Genomic DNA, 22529 nt, shown 5'->3' with positions numbered 1-22529 from the left:
CTTACATTTACTTATTTAAGATTGGATTTGTGCTTTACGTGAGAAGAACAGAGTCCTAACCCCGGCCTGATCTAAAATAGGGTGTGGTATTCACTCTGGCCCAAGGGAGCTCTCGTGCTGGCAGACAGGTGGTGTTTAAAAATACTTGGTTATAGGGATATTTAATGTAATTAAAACAGAAACAAAATGGATTCTACAATACACTGACCTAAATGAATACATTCCTATTGCAAGTTAATAGATTTTGTACATTTATGATCCGTTATTGGGCAAAAACACATGCCAAATAAGAAATGTATTAAAGCTAACTTAATGTAAAATGTCACTTTATGCCATAGGCGGATTTTGCGGGGGGTCAGGGGGCCCCCCTAGTGGCTGAAATGTTACAGCATTACTACATCAAACTGTTCCAATACAAATATTTCGTATATCAATATTTTAATAAGGTAGGAGTAGGACACTGGTTAATAATATTGTAGCATGTTCAAGCAACCAAGGGATAGTAGTTATCAAATAAGTATAAGATGTGCAGTTATAAGTTTTACAGTTATGTAATGCACTGTTGTTGGGGGGAGAGACTGCCCCTTCCATATCAGTGTGTGTGTACGGCGGGCATGGAAAAGTCATACTTAGTGCGGTGAGCGCTGGCTTTATTGCTACTGTATCCTACAGTAGCCTGACATGACTAAGCAGCCCCTTACGTAAAACCAACCTCTCTGGCAGCGTGTTGCATGCTGGATTAACGGGCATCAACATGAACAAAGACTGTAATAGGATAAAGACTCCAGTGGAACAAGCACAAATAGACCGGTCAGTTCGACTTCAGCTACAAGCCTACTGTCCACACACTGAGCACTTTGTTTATGCCCGCAAAGCAGAAGCGTCTTCACTCTTTTACTGGTGAGTTTCTATGTTGTGATTATTACTTAAGGTCTTTCTCTCTATTTGTAATTAGTCATACAATTCGATTTTAAATGTACATTTGTTGAGTTAAGCATTTTATTTATTAGTGTCATGATATATTCTTAGGATTGTGTGCTATTGTAAATGTTATTTTTGATAAATCAATCATTTGTACAGCTGTATGTTGTATTACTACTTTTGAAAGGATACTGTGGATTAAGATAGTACAATATTAGTACATTCATTTATAGATCATATGAGCTTGTTACAAACAACAGCTTGATATGTTTTGAGTAGGATATAATAGAGCAGCCTAAACCAATAATGAATTAAGTGAAGACTACATCCTCAGTTACTGTAAATCCCCGCTGGATGTTAACTTGTGTAACTCTTCGTTTGTCTGAACTGGGGCAGGTGAGTTTAGCTTGTTTACTGGTTACTAAGTTAGCAAGTAAACACAATATGAACTCAGCTTTTGTCACTTCATGTAGCCTGACCTGACACAGCAGATGGTGCAGGCATAAACACAGCTCAGCAAGTTTTAAACCCCCTACCGTTCACCTCCTAATAGTGGTGCTTAAAGTAAGAAAACAAAGGCAAGGCTGCTATAGGTCAGTGTATTCTTAAAAATGAAAGAGTTAATCCTTATAGTATTTGTAGAGTTAAAATGACACAGCTAAGCAATATAAACAATTAGATGTAGAACACCATTAGGTCTCTTGCAGTATTATTTAACTCCAGTTATCTCTTAAGTATATTAAATAATGCATTGTTAGAGGACCCTTGAATTTAAGATTTGTATTGCCAAAACTAGGTTGAAGTTGTTGCATATGACAATTAAGCCTTTACATACAGGACGGACATGTAATATATTCCACATTCTAATGCGAAAGTAAGTACAAATCTAAAACGTAGGTATTTTACTCGTCACTGTAATGACTGTACATATGTTAAAGGTTGTGTTGGGACACATCTTTGTAGTCGAACCAACTAAAATAAACTGTTCCAGTTACCTTCTGACATCAAAAGGATGTAAGTCCATTTGGGACACATGACTGTGGTTGTTTAAGTGTACACAGATGTGCAGCACCACCAAGAGGCAGACCTACTTATGACCACGTACAGTATTTTCGATGTTTAATCATGCTCAGAACAAATCCTATTAGCTTTCTGGAACAGACCTAATAGCCCCTGTTGTTTTTGTTTCCTTATTTAAACACAGTGTGTGATCATAATGCAAATGTCAGGGTAGCTGCTATTTTCTAAAAATACAAATGTAATTCCTCTAATAAAACAGTTACAACAGGTCTAAGAGAAATGGGCAACCAGACTACAGTATACAGAATTATTGAGTTTTATTGAAATTGAATAACTGATATGTGCCGTGTTTATACAGCTAACTTAAATCCTATAACTGCATTTTGAAAATAAAATGGTATGGCAGTAGATCAAGTCAAAAGGAAAACAATGTCCCTGTGCATTTAACATAAAGTAAATATAGGTTATATCTTTATTTGAGATGTAAGATTTCACTGTAAAATCAATGCGGGTGCAGGGGAGAAATACAATACAGACCCTTCCAACAATTTAACATCTTCAGACTTTAATATGGAAAACTAAATGAAATACTCTTAAAGCTCCCATGTCATGCTTTTCCGGTTATTACCCGTCCCCTTGTGTGTTATGAAGGTTTTTATGCATGTAAACGGTGTGCAGAGTCAAAACCCTCAAAGTACACCCTGTAGCGAGTAAAACTCTAACACAGAAAATACCTCCCCAAAACGCCTCGTTGGAGATACGTCACTGCCCATTTGAGTCTTCCATTTAGTTCCGGGTACCGCCTGATGTCATGCGGTACCCGGAACGAAATGGACCAATCCCGAAGAGCTATGGCCACACCAGCAGCGGCGTGTTCCTCCTCCAGAGGTTCAAAGAACCGGCATTTCACAGACGAAAGCTTCCAAAAACATTGCCCAGTTTGAGGCCGGATATGCACAGCTTGTTTGGACCGTTTGGAGCAGGGGAAGATCTGGGTATACAACCTGTAAGTTTGCATTGTTATTTGTGTATTTATCAAACAAGACTGTTTAAATGTGTAAACTGTGTTGGACTGCTAAGCCATTGACACAGTGCTAACTGTGCTAACTAAGTTGCTAGAGTTTCCATATATCAACTCTAATATCAGCAGATGGCCTTGCATACATGTATCTCATAGCAGGAGAATGTCTGCATTCACACACAAAATACCTATTGACAGTATACTGCGGGTGATTTGCCGGTCAGTCGCGAAACGTAATTACATTATAGCTGGCGTAGCGATCTAACACACGGAGCTTGAGCTAGTTTTGGTCAGAAAAACATTTTTGTGATGCTACGTTGCTAGCGTTTAAATATATCAACTCTAATATCAGCAGATGGCCTTGCATACATGTATCTCATAGCAGGAGAATGTCTGCATTCACACACAAAATACCTATTGACAGTATACTGCGGGTGATTTGCCGGTCAGATCGCGAAACGTAATTACATTATAGCTGGCGTAGCGATCTAACACACGGAGCTTGAGCTAGTTTTGGTCAGAAAAACATTTTTGTGATGCTACGTTGCTAGCGTTTAAATATATCAACTACAATGTCAGCAGATGGCCTTACATGTTTGTCATGGCAGGAGAATGTCTGCAGTCACACACACGGAATACTCATACAGTATACTCCGGTTTACCGTACATTGTGACCGTACATATACTGCATGTAGCTAACGAGGCTAGCTGTATGCTAGCGCAAAACAATGTATTCATGCAAGTTACATTGTATGGTAGCAGAATACCCGTATACGATTGCAATTATAAACACGTTATTGCTAGCCTAATATGAACCACTAGCTTTTGTTCATAGTAGTTTTATTACACTGCATTATAGTTGCCTTTCCTCCAAGCTAACGTTCATATCGTGTTAGCTACCAAGGTAAACAAAGCTAGGTTAGCATATTAGCAGGCAAGCTGTTCATTACACAACTACTACTAACAAATCTAAAACAACTAAGTTTCTCTAATATTTTGTGATTTGCATTTGATTTCGTCCAGCCAGATCCTGGCGGACAATCCATGACGGGGAAGGGATTCTACTACTACTGAGGCCTCGTGCTAAAAGGCACCGCACCGCACCGGCTGTGCGCAGGCAAGAGGAGGAGGAATGGATGATATACCGTGTATATATGTATATTTATGTTCATTTTGTACATTTCTAAAAATAAAGTTTAATGGAAATACTTAGTAGGCCTATCCTTTCTTCCCTGAATTCATATATAGCAAACCATGATTTGATTTCTCATCAAACAGTAGTAGTTTATAACGGGTAAAAATAACTTACTCTTTGTTATGAGAGTAGCTCGTAGGCCACAACGGAAAGACAAGGAGACATACACGAGTTTACAAAACCACGGCACATTTATTGTGGTAAATGCAAAGATAGGTGGTTGAGAGGATCGCAGAGTTAGTCTTCCTGCAGCCGCTTTGGAGAGAGACTGGGGCCGTAGTGTCCGGAGGTGTCCGTGATCGTGCTGATTAGCTTCTTCAGCTCCACCCCATCGTAAGACAAAGGCCCTGGGGCCGTCACACTCTTCTATAACAACAGTTAAAAATATATATGTATATAAAATATACCGCTGTACCGACGCCATGATAAGACTGATGTTACGCTGAGAGCAGCCGGGAAAAGCACTGACATGGGCGCAGCCTCTCTGGTGGTTGACTAATCAGAACGAGTGGCCGAGCTGACCAATCGGAGCACACTAGGCTCACAGGGAGGGGGGGGGCAAGAGCTCCAACGAGTCGTTTAGTGGAGAAAGTGAATACTGCTGAATACACATGCTTGACAGAGATGCTGTATGCGAAACCAATGTGAGTTTGGAAAATTGCACAGTATAAATCTATTTTAGTATACCTCAACAATGTAATTATGATCAGTGGAAATGGCCATGACATGGGCCCTTTAAGACTTTTCAGGGATCTTCAAGTGTATCTGATTCTGTACCGATAGTAATATCACATTTTATGTCCTTTCAGAATCCTTTTTCCAGAGTTTTAAACTTCAAAGCTACTGAGTGAGCTCAAGATGAAGCTGCTGCTTGGTTTGTTTGTTCTTGGGGCGACGCTGGGGGTCCTTTATTCTGCCCCAGAGGACGAACCCACCGGCATCTCAAAGGACACCTTACAACGTGAGTCAGCACAAAACTCTGAATTTATCTTTACCTTCATTTAGAGGGAACATGTTTGATGTTGTTTATCAAAGTCAAAAGTACATTTGTATCTGCCACAGCAAAAAAGTATGTGAGAGTTGTGTATTCTGATATATAATGTAAACAGTGGAATTAAATCATAGGCTTTCTACAGGTGTCTTAATTAGTTTTCAATGTCATATACTGTAAATCAGATTGCATTATTTAATAAAGAGACAATCGTTTTCACCCTATTTGTGTCTTTTTTTCTTCTTACTCTCAGAGTTGTCCCTGGATGGGGAGAAACTCGTGGACGAGGAGGTAAGGCGGGCTCTCTACGGGGTGAAGCAGATGAGGGAGGTGATGTGGAGGAACGAGCAGAAACACGAACACCTCATGAAGTCTCTCCGACACAGCAGTGACAAGAAGAAGGTAAGAACAACATTGACCTAAGAAAGAAAGGCAGACAGAAAAAAAGCACACAGATAAAACATGTCTTCCCTTCTCCCACCAGGAGGCAGACCAGCTGACTAAGGAGGTGAAGCAGAAGCTGCAGGAGGCCGAGCAGCAGTGCAAAGAGTCCCTGCAGTCTGAGTGGGAGCAGTGCAGGCCCTGTCTGGAGGACGCGTGCAAAACTTTCTACACCTCCACCTGCCGCAGGGGATATGGCTTCTTCCATGCAAAGGTATCCAACTCCACTTCAGACTTTCTTACTCTAACCTCCAAACTATTGCAGCAACATCGGCAAAAATAACAAAAATACAACTTTTATTTGGCTCTTTTTGGGATGCAATATGTGGCTCTAGGTGGTGGAATTGTCTTGTTGTATTTTTCAGTAAACAATGCATCAAAACATCAGATAAGGGAACAAGTGTTAATGACTTAAATGACCTGTTTGCATTTTTTAATAATGACATTAGTCCAATTAATGAATAAATATTGCTGCACTAGTAAAAAATGTAAATGTGCCAAAACAGCATTTTTTTATGTAATTTCCTTTAGACCAGTGCTTCAAATACTTGTGGGCCTTGATTAGTTGTATTTAACCCCTGGTAGTGTCATCAGTTGGGATCACTTTAACCAAAGGGACTGTTTTTGTTGCCTTATTTTCAATATTTTTGGAGGTCTGAAGAGGTTCAACGTTACATTATTTAACAAGAAAAGATCTTAGGAACAGCAAGTGAACTGCGTTTTGTGTTGCAGAATTTAGTTTTTCTTACTCCCCATAAACTTCTTGTGACCCTGGGTTACAATAACAAAAACTCACCTCCATCTCTTTTCACTCTGTAGGTGGAGAACTTCTTCCGCAGAGTGTCTGGGCACTTCGGCCCCAAAGAGGCCCGTCTGGATGCAGGGGACATCCTGGTGAACCAGGGCCCCGAGGACAGCGACATGGAGGCGGACCGCATCGAGGAGTCCTTCAGCAGCCTGAGCAGCAGGGTCGGGGGGCTGGTGAACCGCAGTGTGGAGCTGGTCTCCAGGATGAGCGGCCGGCTGGACCAGGTCCTGCAAAAAGCCTTCCTGAACTACACCGACTCCCTGATGGAGGAGGACACCGCGGACCCCTACGACCCGGCCCGCGACTCCAGCTTCCTGCAGGGGGTGGGACTGGAGGACGTTCTGGAGTCCTTCTTCGACTTCGGCAAGAGTGTGGTGGAGGAGTTCGGAGCGGTGGTGACCCAGAGGTTTGAGGACATCCAAAAGGCGGTGGAGGAGCAGAAGAAGAAAGGTAAATACGGCAGAAAAAATGAAAAACATGGATTGTTTACTTATGTAGAATAAATAATAACACAGGGTATGAATACTCAGGAAAAATCATGCATTCAAATTGTACCTAATTCAAGTACAGAAATATAAGCATGAAAATATACTCCAGGTACCAAAAAAAGAACACATCAGCCCTTTTCAGTATAATATAGACCTACGTTATATTACTTGATTATACCTATTGGTGTATTACGTGTTCATCACTATTTAGCTTTATTTATCCCAAATCCTTTCAGTAACTAAAGTTGTTAAATACAAATAGTGTGGAAAAAGTACAATATTTGCCTGTAAATTGTAGTTGAGAAGAATAAAGTGTGAATACTCAAATTAAGTACAAGTACCTCAGCATTGTTGGCCTACAGGACTTGGATAAATAAAGGCCTACTTTGTTAAAATTATTTTAATGACAAAATATTGATAATATTGCACTCAAACGAGATGTGGGAACTTGGAGAATATCAGAGAGTGTGTTGCTTTTTACTTACTTTATCTTTGTACACAGTGTCAATTAATAAAAAACACTAATCTAGTTGTTGAACATGTTTCTGTTTGCTGTAGGGAGGGAGATGTTCCCTCGTTTCCTGCAGAACAGGAAGTTGTGCCGGGACCTTCGCAAACAGACCTCCGAGTGCTGGCAGCTGCAGAGCCAGTGTGAGGCCTGTCAGGGAGCGCTGCTCACAGGTGAAGCTCCACCACCAACAACACCACCCACACACTCACCTCAGCTGAAGTGTAGGAAGACTGTGATACAAGTAAAAGCCCTGCAATCAAAATGTTATTCAACTAAAAATACAAAAGTATTAGCATCAAAATATTCTTCAAGTACCAAAAGTAAAAGTACTCATTATGCAGATCGACCCATTTCAAAATAATATATCATTATGTTTTGATTAAGCGTTATCAGAGCTAAAGGTGGAGCATGTTTTAATCACTTTTTATACTGCAGGGAGCTCGTACATTTTGACTCCAGGTGAAACTAAAGTCTTATCTGATTGTTGTTTATATTTGACATCATTAATCCAAATCTGCAAAGTAACTAAAGATATTAAATCAATGTAGTGGAGTAAAAATACACAATTTACCTCTGAATTGTCGTGGTGTAGAATTACTAAACAAATTGAAATACTCAAGTAAGTTCAAGTACCTCAAAATTGCACTTAAGTACAGTAAATGTACTCCGTTACTTTACACCACTGCTTACATTAACCCCCCTGCCTGCTCCTCCTTCTGCCTCCAGAGTGCCCCAGCGTCCGGGACCTGCATGTGGAGCTGGACGAGGCCTCCCAGATGTTGGATGTTTCCACAGAGCAGTACGATGAGATCCTGTCCATCGTCCATCACCACACTGATGAGACCGTCAACTGGCTGAGCAACATGGCGGCCGACTTCAGCTGGGTGGCTCAGTCTGTGAACAGCAACACTCCTGAAAACATCTTCAGTGTCAACGTGGTGAGGAGTGGAGGACATTAATGAAAAGGGTAGATTCATAGAGTGTATTGTAACACATGCACCAAATATGAATGCTGAGCACAGAATTATTTATACGAATCAGTTTCGATCAAACCTCTCTAATATAAATGTAGAAATTTCAGTGTGTGGACCAGCACATCAGAAGTCTAGGTTGCTCAGGAGAAAATGGATACTGTGCAACAAAGGTGAAAAGACACAAAGCAGACGTTGTTTGGAAAAGGTACAGAAAGCTATAATATTTATTCCCTTTCTTTCAGATAAACATTTTAAAGACATATATATATTCAGTTACCTTGAATTTGAGAGTATCCTGGTTTTAATTATTTGTACCTATTTATTTTATAACTATTTTGGTATCATTTAGTGTTGTTACTTCTGTTTTAATTATCCCTATTTAATATAAACTAATGGTTTTATTTAAATTTAGTAGCTAAGCTATATATTCTAGTTTTGGGAACCAGGACTCTGTATTTGAAATGTTATTTCAGATTCTTAAATAAAATGAAAGAAAACTTATCACATTACTTCTATACACATATAGTTATAACATATTCAACATAGTATCACACAATCAATAATCAAATCAGTTCTTGGCTCTCAACTTGTGAAGAGGAAAAGATACACAAGTTCTTGTCCTACTATCGTGGTGGGTAACTGTAATAGTTCTCTTCTTTTAGATAGGTCGATGGGTAGCTCGCCAGACTGAAATTCGCCACAGTACACCAGCAGAGATGAGGGCAGCGTTCCAGTCAAAGAATCCAGAAAATCTCCTTCACATCACACAAAAAAAAGACCCGACCTGACAACAAGGCCAAGAGTCAAATGAATGCTTATACAATGGTTTAAATGCAAATTGAAACAGCACTTCTCTGTATATTAATCAAATCAACAAAATACACTGCACATGTTCCTAAAATCCTATTAAACAAACAATTCTAAATACAACAATTATCAGTCAGCTTATTTAACACATCTGTCACACATGTTATTATTTTAACAAAGTGTACTAAACTCATTTTCGGCCAACCTATAACCAGCCACAGTTAGCTCAACTTTGCTCATATTCCACAACAATTAACAGACTAAGCTGTGGTCAATGCCCCTTCAATGTGCCACAACTGGCGGCAAAGCAACGTGAAGACCACCGCCAAAACCACAGACAATAGAGCGGTGCAGTGACTTCACATCCCTCCGCCCCGCACACATTAAAGCAACACGGATACACGCTAGGCTAACGCGTTAGCAACGGTTAGCCGCGGCTAATTTAGCATCGATAATTTCATTAAAATACATATTTAACATCCGTATTTTCTCATGCAACTCACCAAGGGTATCATATAAGAGGCAATGCTCTTGGGGGAAAGTAGAAAAGTCGGTCAATCTAAGTGAAAAGTTGTTAAAATAACTACAATTAAAATCTATAGAGCTAATGCTGCTGAGTCATTATCCCAAAAGGATAAACAGCCATCTCACTTCCTGTTAGACAGCAGACACGGGGCGGGTCTAAACTTTGATTGGCTTAGCCTTGCTTTACAACCACTTTAGATGGACAGGGGATTTATCTAATCACACTCATTTAAATGTTTTCATGAAGAATTGTCTAAATCATGTTGTCCTAAATTGCATATTGTGTATCTATATTGTTTCTATTTTAGTTTCAAATAATTTATATTATTTGTGTATGTAGTGCTAAGCATTAAAATAAAGTTGACATTTTAGTCAATGTTATTTCTCAGTGTCTTAGTAACCGGGGGTTACACACTCCCCTCTTAAAGGTGTGTACGTCCCGCAACACCTATCAGGTTGTCTGGTCACAGCCGAATGAGGATTTTCTGCTTGAACTTCCTCATAAGCATGACCTTGTAGTGTGTCTGTGAAGGCTACACTTAAGCCTTGGAAAAGGGACTGCACAATGGAGACTAGTGGATTTCCTAATTGGGGGTAGTGTAATCTATCTGGAATGGTTCTGGGTCTGTTGGAACGTCTGTGAAGAGCATCTTGTTCATCTTTATCTTCAGCAATTTCAGGCATAGTTGCTTTTGTCTTTGGCTTCTGAGAGTCGTCATTGCTGGCAGACATGTTGGAGAGCACTGGGATGGCATCCTCCACGACATTTTGAATATTCTCTGGTGGTTGTGTTCCTTCTGATGCAGTTCCAGACATTGTTCCGTCGTCAGGTACGTTTTCTCTTTCAGGTTCTTCTTCAGTTATGTCATTCACAATGGTGTTTTCTCCAACTTGACTGATGCCTCTTTTCAGTGAACAATCAGGTTTGACGACCTCAGATTCGGCTGATTGCTCTTGCTCCATCAGGACTCCAGGATGGGGGACAGCTACTGTTGCTTGAGGGTTTTGCTCAGCTGAGGACTCAATTGGAATAATCCCAATAGGACTGCCTAGTCCTTCATCTTCCATATGGGTATTCTCTTTCAGCTCGATTTGGTATGAGTGCCAAGCACTTTCCACACACTTAGAGTTTACATTCCAGTTCACAGGAACTTCTTCATCTGACTGATTTTGATTCACGTTTTCATCTGCATCTTGTGCAGCAGGATTCAAGCAAGTGTTCTGCCGGGTCCTTTTCCGCGAGACTGGCTCCAGCGAGGTTACATTGTCTTCTGTTGCAGGGAGAAATCCGCAAGGCAATAAGAGATCTCTGTGTAACGTCCTCAGCGGTCCATCTTGTTTCTCGGGTCTCACTGTGTACACTGGAAGATCACCGGCCCGCTTTGTCACCACATGAATTGCAGGTTCCCACTTGTCAGCAAGTTTATGCTTCCCTCGAAGACGAACACTTCTTACCAGCACACGGTCACCAACTTCAAGTGTAGACTCTGTGATGCGTCGATCAAATCTGGCTTTGTTCCTTGCAGCATTTTTAGCAGCATTGCTGGATGCGAGTTGGTAACTCTCCTTCAGATGAGACTTCAAGTTCCGTACATAGTCTGAGTGAGATGTTTGGTTGCGTTCAAAGAGTGGGATACCAAATGCCAAGTCAATAGGTAACCTAGGTTGCCTCCCGAACATCAACTCGTAAGGGCTGAACCCAGTGACATCGTTCTTAGTGCAATTGTAGGCATGCACCAATGGGCGTACGAAGTCTCGCCAATGTGCTTTGTCTCTGTCTTGTAAGGTTCCCAACATGCTTAAAAGCGTACGATTGAACCTTTCCACTGGGTTTCCTCTTGGATGGTATGGAGTTGTCCGAACTTTCTGAATCCCTGCCACTTCACAAAGCTCTTTAATTGTCTTTGATTCAAAGTCAGGTCCTTGGTCACTGTGTAAGCGCTCTGGAAAACCATAATGGATGATGAAGTTCTCCCAGAGGCATTTGGCCACGGTACCAGCTTTCTGGTTGGGTGTGGGCATAGCAACTGCATATTTTGTGAAATGGTCTGTGATCACCAGGACATTGGTTGTGTTGCTTCTGTCAGGTTCGATCGAGTTACTTTTATGTTGACCAGCTGCGCAGCCTTTTGAGGTGGGGTCTTTCTCCGAATGCAGCGGTCACACGTCTTCACTTTTGCTTCCACCTCAGCAGCCATTTTAGGCCAGTAAAACCGGGATCGCAGGAGATCTGTAGTTCGCTCTATTCCTAAGTCTTTTACTTTTGCCGTTTTACTTTTAACATGGTTCGCAACATGCTAGCCGACCGCACCTACTCTGCCATACAATATAGCAGAGAGGAACTTTTCCAATTGCGAAACTTCGTGGACAATATTAACCCTCCGACAAACAATGGAGATCCACCATGGCTACCTGTTGCTGTTCTACCTGAGAGACGCAAGAAGAAGACAAAGCGGGGATGCCGGGCCGGGTTGCTGGTCAGACTGAGAAAACGTGAGAATCGGCCCCCTCTTCCGAGTATTCTTCTGGCTAATGTTCAATCCATTGAAAATAAGCTAGCTGAACTCAGAAGCCGGATTGCTTTTCAACGGGACATTAAGAACTGTAACGTGTTAATTCTCACTGAGACTTGGCTCAACCCCGCTATCCCGGACTCCGCTATTGTCCCTGACGGATTCTCTATTTTTCGTCAGGACCGGACTGCAAACTCGGGGAAAAGTAAGGGAGGCGGTGTGTGTGTAATGACTAACAACAACTGGTGCTCAGATGTGAAGATTATTTCATCGGACTGTTCCGCACAGCTAGAGCACCTCATGATCTCATGTCGGGCCTTCCATCTGCCGAAGGAATTCACATCTGTTGTGATAACAGCAGTGTATATCCCGCCGCAGCCACTCGCCGACAACAACACGGCACTCGATCAGCTGTTTGGGTTTATTGATAAAACCGAGACTTCACGGCCAGATGCGGCGTTCGTTGTGGCCGGAGATTTCAACACCGCCAACATGAAGAAGGTTTTGCCAAAATATTACCAACACATCAACTTCCCGACGCGCGGGGGAAACATACTGGACCATGTTTATTCCCCTTTCCGGAATGGATATAAGGCTATCCCTCGCCCTCCCTTCGGCAAATCAGACCATATCTCACTACTGTTGTTGCCTGCTTACAAGCAGAAACTTAAAAGGGACAGACCGATAACAAGGACAGTACAACGATGGAGCGAGGAGTCAGATTCAGCACTGCAGGATTGCTTTGCATCTACGGATTGGAGTGTGTTTGAGGACAATAACATCAACACACACACGGACACTGTCATCTGCTACATTGGGAAATGCATCGATGACGTGGTACCGAAGGTTTCTGTACGGACATTCCCAAATCAAAAGCCCTGGGTAAACGGTGAGGTGCGCGGCAAACTGAAAGCGCGCACTCTCGCGCACACAGCGGGAGATTTGGAGGAGTACAGGAAGTCTAGGTATGATCTCCGGAGAGCAATAAAAAATGCAAAGAGACAGTACAAAGACAAGGTGGAATCTGACTTCAAAGGCTGTAACACTAGGAATATGTGGGCGGGACTAAGGACAATGACTGACTACAAAGGAGCAGCGGGGGGTGCTGCGGGAGTGTCTGCGTGCGCATCTCTCCCATGCTCTCGCTTTGAGAGCAGCCAGGCTGTGGAGGTACAGAGGGACCAGGAGCTACACTGCCCTTTTGTTTTAAATAGGGCAGATGTGTGTAAATCCTTTAAAAGGGTTAACCCACACAAGGCTCCTGGACCTGATGGCATCCCTGGCCGTGTTCTCAGGGTGTGTGCAGTTCAGCTGGCAGAGGTGTTCACAGACATCTTCAACAGGTCCCTGCTGCAGTCTGTAGTCCCCACATGTCTTAAACACTCCACCATCATTCCTGTCCCCAAAATGACAATCATCACCTGCCCCAACGACTACCGCCCAGTAGCACTCACCTCCATCATAATGAAGTGCTTTGAGCGGTTAGTCAAATTATTCATCACCTCCTCCCTCCCTGAATCTCTGGACCCCCTGCAGTTTGCCTACAGAGCAAACAGGTCCACAGACGACGCCATAGCCCTCACCCTCCACACTGCCCTCTCACACCTGGACCCGAAGAACAGGAACACATATGTGAGAATGCTGTTCATTGACTACAGTTCAGCATTCAACACCATTGTGCCCTCCAAGCTGGCCATCAAGCTCAGAGACCTCGGGCTCAACAGCGCCCTCTGTGACTGGATCCTGAACTTCCTGACGGGCAGACCCCAGGCAGTGCGGGTGGGAAATATCACATCCTCCACCCTGATTCTCAACACCGGTGCCCCTCAAGGCTGCGTGCTCAGCCCTCTCCTCTACTCCCTGTTCACCCACGACTGCGTGGCCACACACAGCTCCAACACCATCGTGAAGTTTGCTGATGACACGACCGTCATCGGCCAGATCACAGACGATGACGAGACGGCGTACAGAGAGGAGGTCGAAAACCTGACATCTTGGTGCCAGGAGAACAACCTCCATCTCAACATCAGCAAAACAAAGGAGCTGATTGTGGACTACAGGAAGCAGCAGGGAGAGGGACACGCCCCCATCGCCATCAATGGGACTACGGTGGAGAGAGTCAAAAGCTTCAGGTTCCTTGGGGTCCACATCACTGAGGACCTGACATGGTCTCTTCACACCACCACCATCACCAAGAAAGCTCGACAGCGGCTCTTCTTCCTCCGCAGGTTGAGGAGGTTCAAAATGGATTCCAGGATACTCTGCAACTTCTACAGGTGCACGATAGAGAGTATCCTCACTGGCAGCATGACGGCCTGGTACGGCAGCTGCACCGACCTCGATCGTAAGGCTTTACAGAGGGTGGTGAAAACTGCACAGCACATCACCAGGACGGAGCTGCCATCCATGGAGGACCTTTACTCCCAGCGGCTCAGGAAGAAATCACTACGGATTATCAAAGACCCCCATCACCCCAGCCACAAACTGTTCTTTCTGTTGTCGTCTGGCAGACGTTACCGCAGCATCCTGGCAAGGACAAGAAGATTCGGAGACAGTTTCTTCCCGCGGGCAGTGAGACTGTTAAAAAATTGAACTGTTGAAACAACTTCAAACATTCAACTGCTACTCAGTAGTATGTATCTAATACCTAATATATATATCATTCCAATAACTTGTATATAGACTCATACTGCACTATTCCACATCATAACTTTATTTCATTTTTATAACTATTATTATTTTTGTATTGCTCTTGCTCTTATTGTTATTATGTTATGTTATTATTATGTTGCATTGTTGGAGAAGCCTGTGACATAAGATTTTCAACTGCATAATTACTCTGTAGCTATGTCAGATTGACAATAAAGAACCTTGAACCTTGAACCTTGAAGTGACGCATGTCGTCATGCAGACTCTTCATGACAGATGTCCTGAGCTCTTTGGGTAAGACCAGTTGGAATGTGGTGTGTTGTTCTTCTTTCCTCCTTCGATAGAGGATTCCGTATTTTATCTCCAATCGAGGCAATTCTCTCAACAGCAACGGAAGTTCAGGGAGCTCTTGTCGTGCAGTAGGTGGGGGTGTTAGCCCTGTCTCTAATTGGAATATGACTTCTCGGATACTGGGGTCAGCTCTCTGCTTTTCTTCTATCTCTTCCCTGGACAAATGCTGGATAGTTAGAGTTCCCTCTGCCTGTTCTTCTTGCTCAAAGATAGAAGGAATGACGTCTGCATACATAGCAAGGGATTCGACGAGTGTGATGCAAGGGTCAAGTGATTGGTTTTCTGGATCTTGGCGAAGTAGATGACATTCACAGATTGCTTGGACTACTTCTGGATCCACTTCAGTGACATTTTCACTATCAGGAGAATGACGTAAGGTGAACTGATGGATTCGTTCACGCTCCTTTTGAGATTCAAGATCATTAATCAGGTCTCCATGAGGACGTCTTGACAGACCATCAGCATCCAGATTTTGTTTCCCTGCACGGTACTGAAGTGTGAATGAGAATGTGGACAGGGCAGACAGCCATCGATAACTGGTAGCATCCAGTTTCGCTGAAGTGAGTATGTAGGTTAGTGGATTGCTGTCAGTGACGACGGTGAACTGATTTCCATACAGAAAGTCGCTGAATTTTTCTGTCACGCTCCACTTAAGGGCTAAAAACTCCAGCTTATGGGCAGGATAGCGAGCTTCGCTGTGAGATAGTCCTCTGCTGGCGAATGCAATTGGTCGCATCTGTCCATTCTGTTCCTGGTAAAGTGCAGCTCCCAAGCCAGTGGTGCTGGCGTCGGTGTGCAAGGTGTAAGGCAATACGGGGTTTGCGAAACCCAATACTGGGGCAGTGGTAAGCTTGTCAATGACTGTCTCAAAAGCAAACTTGCATGAAGGAGTCCAACGATCGTTGAAAGGTTCTTTCGGGTTGCGATAAACCACGCTCTTCTCTTTTGGGCTCTTGGTCTTTCGCAGAGGTGGGTAGCCAACTGTTAAATCTGTTAATGGTTTGACTATCTTGGAATAACCTTCGATAAATCGCCGATAGTATCCTGAAAACCCCAAGAATGACCTCAGTTCTTTCAGGTTCTTCGGGCTTGGCCAGGTCTTTAAGGCGTTGATCTTTTCAGGATCTGTTTTGACACCGTCCCTGGAAACGATGTGCCCCAAGTACCTCACTGATGACTGAAAGAACTTGCACTTTTCCACTGATAGCTTTAAGCCATACTCTTTGAGACGGTTGAGGACTCGCAGTAATCTTATCTCGTGTTCCTCTAGAGTCTCAGAAAATATAATGATGTCATCTAGAAAGACAATAGCCTCCTTGAGGTTCATGTCGCCCATACATTTCTCCATTAATCTCTGGAAAGTACTTGGTGCGTTGGTGATTCCTTGGGGCATTCGCTGGAATTCCCAGAATCCCAACGGACACACAAAAGCAGTCTTTGCCTTGTCTCTTTCATCCATTTCGATTTGGTAATATCCCGACTTGAGATCCAACACAGAGAACCATTTAGATCCATGCAGTGCTTTGAAGGTCTCCTCCAAGTTTGGCAAGGCATAGGCATCCTTTACTGTCTGTAGGTTTAATCGGCGGTAATCGATGCAGAGCCGCACGTCACCATTCTTTTTCCGGACTACTACAATAGGAGAGGAAAAAGAAGACTCAGACTCTCGAATGATTCCTGCGTCCAGCAGCTCTTGGAGGTGTCTGCGGACAGCTTGTATGTCATTGGGATGAATGGGACGAGCTCTTTGCTTGACAGGGGTCTCATCATGAAGGTTGATGTGGTGTTTCACTTTGTCTGTCCTTCCCAAGTCCAAGTCATGCTGTGAGAACACATCTGGCATAGCTTGTAACTTCTGCTCTATTCTCTCCCTCCATTCTGCAGGAATTGGGGAGTCTGCGAAGTTGAATGTCTTTGGAGAAGCTTTGGATGGGTCAAGCTGATGAGCTGTAGGATCTCCAGTCTTTGTTTTTCCTATTTCAGGGAGCACTTGCTGTATGCCGTTGAGCTCAGCCAAGACACTTCTTGGTGGCAGCTGAATGTCATGCTGTGTCTCATTGGTTAGCACTACTGGTACTCTATAAGGCGCCCTGGTTGGCAGGGTGAGTAAACCACAAGTAACCATTATGCCCCCTGGAAGGAAGCTTGAGGATGGAGGCTCCATTAAGGCCCACTTCTCTGTGTGCGCACTGTGGATATTTACCACTCCTTCCAGTACAACTCTTTGTCCTGCGGGGATGACTTCTGGCGATTTCCCTTCCAGTCTCACTGATCCCAGGTTGCCGTCTTGTACTTGCTTCTGTCTTAGTTCAAGTGTTTTCAGCACTGCTCGATAGCCATAAGGAGATGGTTGGTGGTGAGCAGGGTTTGTCTCAATGTATTGTTCGTACATTACGTCCAATGTGTTGGTGCCAATCAACACTGGTGATGAGGTCATGGCACGGCAATCTGGAACCACAAGGGCTAAGGTAGGTACTTCAATGTCTGAACCAAGGAAGCTCTTTGGAAAGGTTATACTGAGCTCTATGTAACCTTTATACGGGACTGTCTGGCCATTAGCGCCTTCAATTTCCAGTAGGTCGTCTAAGGGGTGAATAGTCTTTGAGGCCAACTTCTGTTCATAGAAGGACTGGGTGACGGTAGTGACCTGTGATCCTGTGTCCAACAAAGAGCTGCACTCCTCTCCTGCAATAAGAACTTGAGCAGTACATCTGGTTCCCACTAACCTTTTTGGTAGGTAACCCCAGTTATAAGTAGAGGATTGCCTCAGGCTAGCTCTTTGCTTGCCCTGGGGACGTTGTCGATGTTCTCCAGCTCCCATCAGTCCCGTGACCGAAGCTGATTCTAGTTTAACTGGATGTTGGAAGAGCTGCCTTGGGTTTCCCATAGAACTTGTTTTTCCTGCAACTGATTCTTCTTGGCGGAAACTAATGCTTGATTAGGCGCCTCACTGCAATTTGGTGCAATGTGCCCATCCTCACCACAGCGGAAGCAATACCAGGGACGTGGCCTTCCGTGCTGTATTCTGGCTGTAGCGGTCGAAGAGTTATTTGCCCTCTGATGTGAATTTGCTCAAACAACAGTAGGGAAAGGAGGGGTCTGTGCTTGTAGGGCTGATATCTGACTCTATAGCTCTGCTACGTGTTTCTTTAAATCTTGGACAAGAGAATCAAGCTGGGAGGGACTACTCTGGGATCTGGGGTTGTGGCGGTTCTGTGGTTTAAGGCTTGCTACTTGACTTTGAAGGCCTGCCACTTGTTTTTTCAAGTTCTGGGTGTCACACAGCGTGTCCACTGTGGAATTCTGCTGCTGCGATGGCATGTTATTATCTCCTTCACAGGCGCAGGCACATTGAAGATGTGCTGCAACTCGTTGCCTTGGGGCTCCAAGATGTTGTCTCATCCGAACTGCTTTTGCAGCCTGCCTCTCTTCTTCTGTACGCAGGAGCAACAGAACTTCTGGAAAAGATGGTGGGTTATGTCTTCTCTGATCCAACTGAAGAGCAGTTAGCATAGCACTGTCCCAGCAACCTCTGCAAAATTGCCTCAGTAAGTGTTCATTCTGTTCTGCAGGTGCTACACCCCCTCTTTTCACAGCCTGGCTTAGAATCACCTGCAGCCTATTCAGGTAGTGGGAGGGATTCTCCCCGGCATCCTGTAGCATATTCATGAACTTTGCAAAAAGCTCCTCGCCGTCATCAACAGTGCCGAAAGCAGAATCCAACAGCTGCAAGTAGTCAGCTGGAGAAGCGTGAGGGCCTAGCTGCTTCACTATATCAGCTGCAGGAGATAGAAGGCTTTCAAGTATCTTTCTTGCTCTGTGTAGATCAGATATGGCCGGGTCTTTAAGAATGAGCTCAAGGTTCGCTCTCCAAGTGTCGTAATCCACTTCACTGCTGGGATAAGGACACTTCCCAGAGAAGGATCTGAGTCTGTTAGACGTGTGAGCAGGATAAGATGCTTCTGCATTCCTTACAATGTGCTCCACCACAACTCTCTGTATTTCAGGTGGGTTAACATCATCAATCCTGAGGCTGGAAGGGTTCTTTACTCCAATAGCAGGACGTGCTGCCTCACCATCAAAGGCCAAGGGCGTTGCAGTAAGCTTGTGCTCACAGCGACGGTCATGACTGTCGGGCGAGGAATGTACTTGCCTGATAACATTTTGTGTGGAATCCGTCTCAAGAGCTTCATCAGTTCTCTGTAGTGTGGGAGCATCACCGCTGGCTGCCTTGAGTTTAGCAAGTTCTTTTACAAGGAGTTCCTCAAGTGTCTTGCCAGTTACTTGTGCAACTGCCTGCAACTGCTCCAGGTAGGTTTCAGTAGTGGTGCTGCTTATTTCAGGAGCATACACATCCGCTAGTGCTCTTAGGTGGTACAAAGTCTCAACATCAGGCTGGAATGTGCTTGGCAACAGGGGTTTAAGTATCTGCATCGCTGTGTCATCAGTGTATTCTACTATTACATGTTCATGAAACTTTGTATTAGGAGCATCAATGCTAACCATTTTAGCAATAGAGCCATATTGTTTAAGGTGTTTATCTAATTCTTTGTCAGATTGTACATTAGGGGACCCATTAATGATAATAGAGTTCTGAATGTTGATATTAGCCGCCTTAATAAACTCCATGGTAGTTTTTATATGTTTGTGTCCTCACCAATACCACTCAATAAACCAAATATATCCTGGCTAGCTCGCCACTTTTCTGTAACACATGCACCAAATATGAATGCTGAGCACAGAATTATTTATACGAATCAGTTTCGATCAAACCTCTCTAATATAAATGTAGAAATTTCAGTGTGTGGACCAGCACATCAGAAGTCTAGGTTGCTCAGGAGAAAATGGATACTGTGCAACAAAGGTGAAAAGACACAAAGCAGACGTTGTTTGGAAAAGGTACAGAAAGCTATAATATTTATTCCCTTTCTTTCAGATAAACATTTTAAAGACATATATATATTCAGTTACCTTGAATTTGAGAGTATCCTGGTTTTAATTATTTGTACCTATTTATTTTATAACTATTTTGGTATCATTTAGTGTTGTTACTTCTGTTTTAATTATCCCTATTTAATATAAACTAATGGTTTTATTTAAATTTAGTAGCTAAGCTATATATTCTAATTTTGGGAACCAGGACTCTGTATTTGAAATGTTATTTCAGATTCTTAAATAAAATGAAAGAAAACTTATCACATTACTTCTATACACATATAGTTATAACATATTCAACATAGTATCACACAATCAATAATCAAATCAGTTCTTGGCTCTCAACTTGTGAAGAGGAAAAGATACACAAGTTCTTGTCCTACTATCGTGGTGGGTAACTGTAATAGTTCTCTTCTTTTAGATAGGTCGATGGGTAGCTCGCCAGACTGAAATTCGCCACAGTACACCAGCAGAGATGAGGGCAGCGTTCCAGTCAAAGAATCCAGAAAATCTCCTTCACATCACACAAAAAAAAGACCCGACCTGACAACAAGGCCAAGAGTCAAATGAATGCTTATACAATGGTTTAAATGCAAATTGAAACAGCACTTCTCTGTATATTAATCAAATCAACAAAATACACTGTACATGTTCCTAAAATCCTATTAAACAAACAATTCTAAATACAACAATTATCAGTCAGCTTATTTAACACATCTGTCACACATGTTATTATTTTAACAAAGTGTACTAAACTCATTTTCGGCCAACCTATAACCAGCCACAGTTAGCTCAACTTTGCTCATATTCCACAACAATTAACAGACTAAGCTGTGGTCAATGTCCCTTCAATGTGCCACAACTGGCGGCAAAGCAACGTGAAGACCACCGCCAAAACCACAGACAATAGAGCGGTGCAGTGACTTCACATCCCTCCGCCCCGCACACATTAAAGCAACACGGATACACGCTAGGCTAACGCGTTAGCAACGGTTAGCCGCGGCTAATTTAGCATCGATAATTTCATTAAAATACATATTTAACATCCGTATTTTCTCATGCAACTCACCAAGGGTATCATATAAGAGGCAATGCTCTTGGGGGAAAGTAGAAAAGTCGGTCAATCTAAGTGAAAAGTTGTTAAAATAACTACAATTAAAATCTATAGAGCTAATGCTGCCGAGTCATTATCCCAAAAGGATAAACAGCCATCTCACTTCCTGTTAGACAGCAGACACGGGGCGGGTCTAAACTTTGATTGGCTTAGCCTTGCTTTACAACCACTTTAGATGGACAGGGGATTTATCTAATCACACTCATTTAAATGTTTTCATGAAGAATTGTCTAAATCATGTTGTCCTAAATTGCATATTGTGTATCTATATTGTTTCTATTTTAGTTTCAAATAATTTATATTATTTGTGTATGTAGTGCTAAGCATTAAAATAAAGTTGACATTTTAGTCAATGTTATTTCTCAGTGTCTTAGTAACCGGGGGTTACAGTATGGTTAGGAAAGTGAGAGGAAGTCTTCAGGAAATAATCATCTACTAAAAAACATTCACAAGTTTCATGAGTTGCTCTAACTTGGGAGCCTTGACACGTTAAACATCAAAACACAATCCCTGAAATGCCAAATAAACAAACCATTGACCAACTATGGGGAAACCCTTTTAGTCAAAATCCAATAGGCCGAATGCAATTGGATAATTGTTGGTGTGTGACTTCTCCCATCCTGCAGGTGGCACCAAACACCCAGGATGAACAGAATGAATCTGAGACGGAGACCAAGGTGGAGGTGAACATCCTGAACTCTCCCCCAATCATCTTCTCTGTCCCTGGGGAGCTGAAGCTGAGGGACCCCGCCTTCATCCAGTATGTGACCCAGAAGGCTCTGAGCAAGTACAAGGAGATGGTCAGGTGAGAGCTTTGATTTACCTCCATCACACCACCATGACAGCCATCACCAATCACCTGCTGCTTTTACTGTAGATTTACCTTTTCTTTAAAAGACATGAACAAAATAGGTACTGGAATTTAGACAAAAGTGTACTCAAACTTCAACTAAAGTTAAGTACTTGGTCTATTCTGACATCAATGAATTCTGTTTCTTCACAGGTACGATGAGGATGAGTAAACTACAGTCTCCTTTTCTAAACTTCTACCAGCACTTTCATTAAAAGTAGAACTAGCTTGTGCTCCTGTATACAAACCATGTCAATCATTCCTATTTATTGAATGTAAAATTAAGATAATGTACTACAAACCTGTTGTAAAATGGTGTACATAAATACAATTCAATACCAAAAGAGCCTTGAGTGATTTATAAAAGGTCACATTGAGCTTCTTGGAGCCGAGTTGTTCAAGACGTGGACATCCA

General features: G+C 42.9%; 1 protein-coding gene and 1 long non-coding RNA gene across 4 annotated transcripts; one reads left to right on the top strand and one right to left on the bottom strand.

The window, feature by feature from the left end:
• Positions 1–401: 401 nt before the first annotated feature.
• On the top strand, positions 402–22449 carry clul1 (clusterin-like 1 (retinal)). 3 transcript variants are annotated; one of them, XM_034152951.1, is made up of 9 exons: positions 402–900; positions 4967–5118; positions 5402–5550; positions 5633–5803; positions 6409–6847; positions 7444–7566; positions 8123–8334; positions 21891–22069; positions 22268–22449. In XM_034152951.1, exons 2-9 carry the CDS (start codon positions 5016–5018, stop codon positions 22284–22286), a joined length of 1395 nt encoding a protein of 464 aa, XP_034008842.1. In that variant the 5' UTR covers positions 402–900; positions 4967–5015; the 3' UTR covers positions 22287–22449. The 3 variants fall into 3 exon arrangements, with proteins under 3 accessions (XP_034008842.1, XP_034008841.1, XP_034008843.1); XM_034152950.1 differs by lacking the exon at positions 402–900 and having other exon boundaries at positions 4824–5118; XM_034152952.1 differs by lacking the exons at positions 402–900; positions 21891–22069; positions 22268–22449 and adding an exon at positions 19930–20010 and having other exon boundaries at positions 4824–5118; positions 8123–8390.
• Positions 7555–8177, bottom strand: LOC117500192. The gene is made up of 3 exons (XR_004557770.1): positions 8087–8177; positions 7968–7993; positions 7555–7646 (listed from the first exon to the last, which is right to left on the bottom strand). It is a non-coding gene; the product is annotated as an uncharacterized LOC117500192 (long non-coding RNA).
• Positions 22450–22529: the final 80 nt, after the last annotated feature.

The sequence above is a fragment of the Trematomus bernacchii genome, unplaced genomic scaffold (genome assembly GCF_902827165.1).
Source record: "Trematomus bernacchii unplaced genomic scaffold, fTreBer1.1, whole genome shotgun sequence".
NCBI classification, from domain to species: Eukaryota; Metazoa; Chordata; class Actinopteri; order Perciformes; family Nototheniidae; genus Trematomus; species Trematomus bernacchii.
This window is presented reverse-complemented; position numbering and strand designations above follow the sequence as displayed.

Bases quoted from the DNA above. Each gene is read 5' to 3' on its own strand.
- clul1 (XM_034152951.1), top strand. From the start codon at position 5,016: ATGAAGCTGCTGCTTGGTTTGTTTGTTCTTGGGGCGACGCTGGGGGTC. The intron at 5,119-5,401 runs GTGAGTCAGCAC...TCTTACTCTCAG, and splicing joins CTCAAAGGACACCTTACAAC to AGTTGTCCCTGGATGGGGAG. The intron at 5,551-5,632 runs GTAAGAACAACA...TTCTCCCACCAG, and splicing joins ACAGCAGTGACAAGAAGAAG to GAGGCAGACCAGCTGACTAA.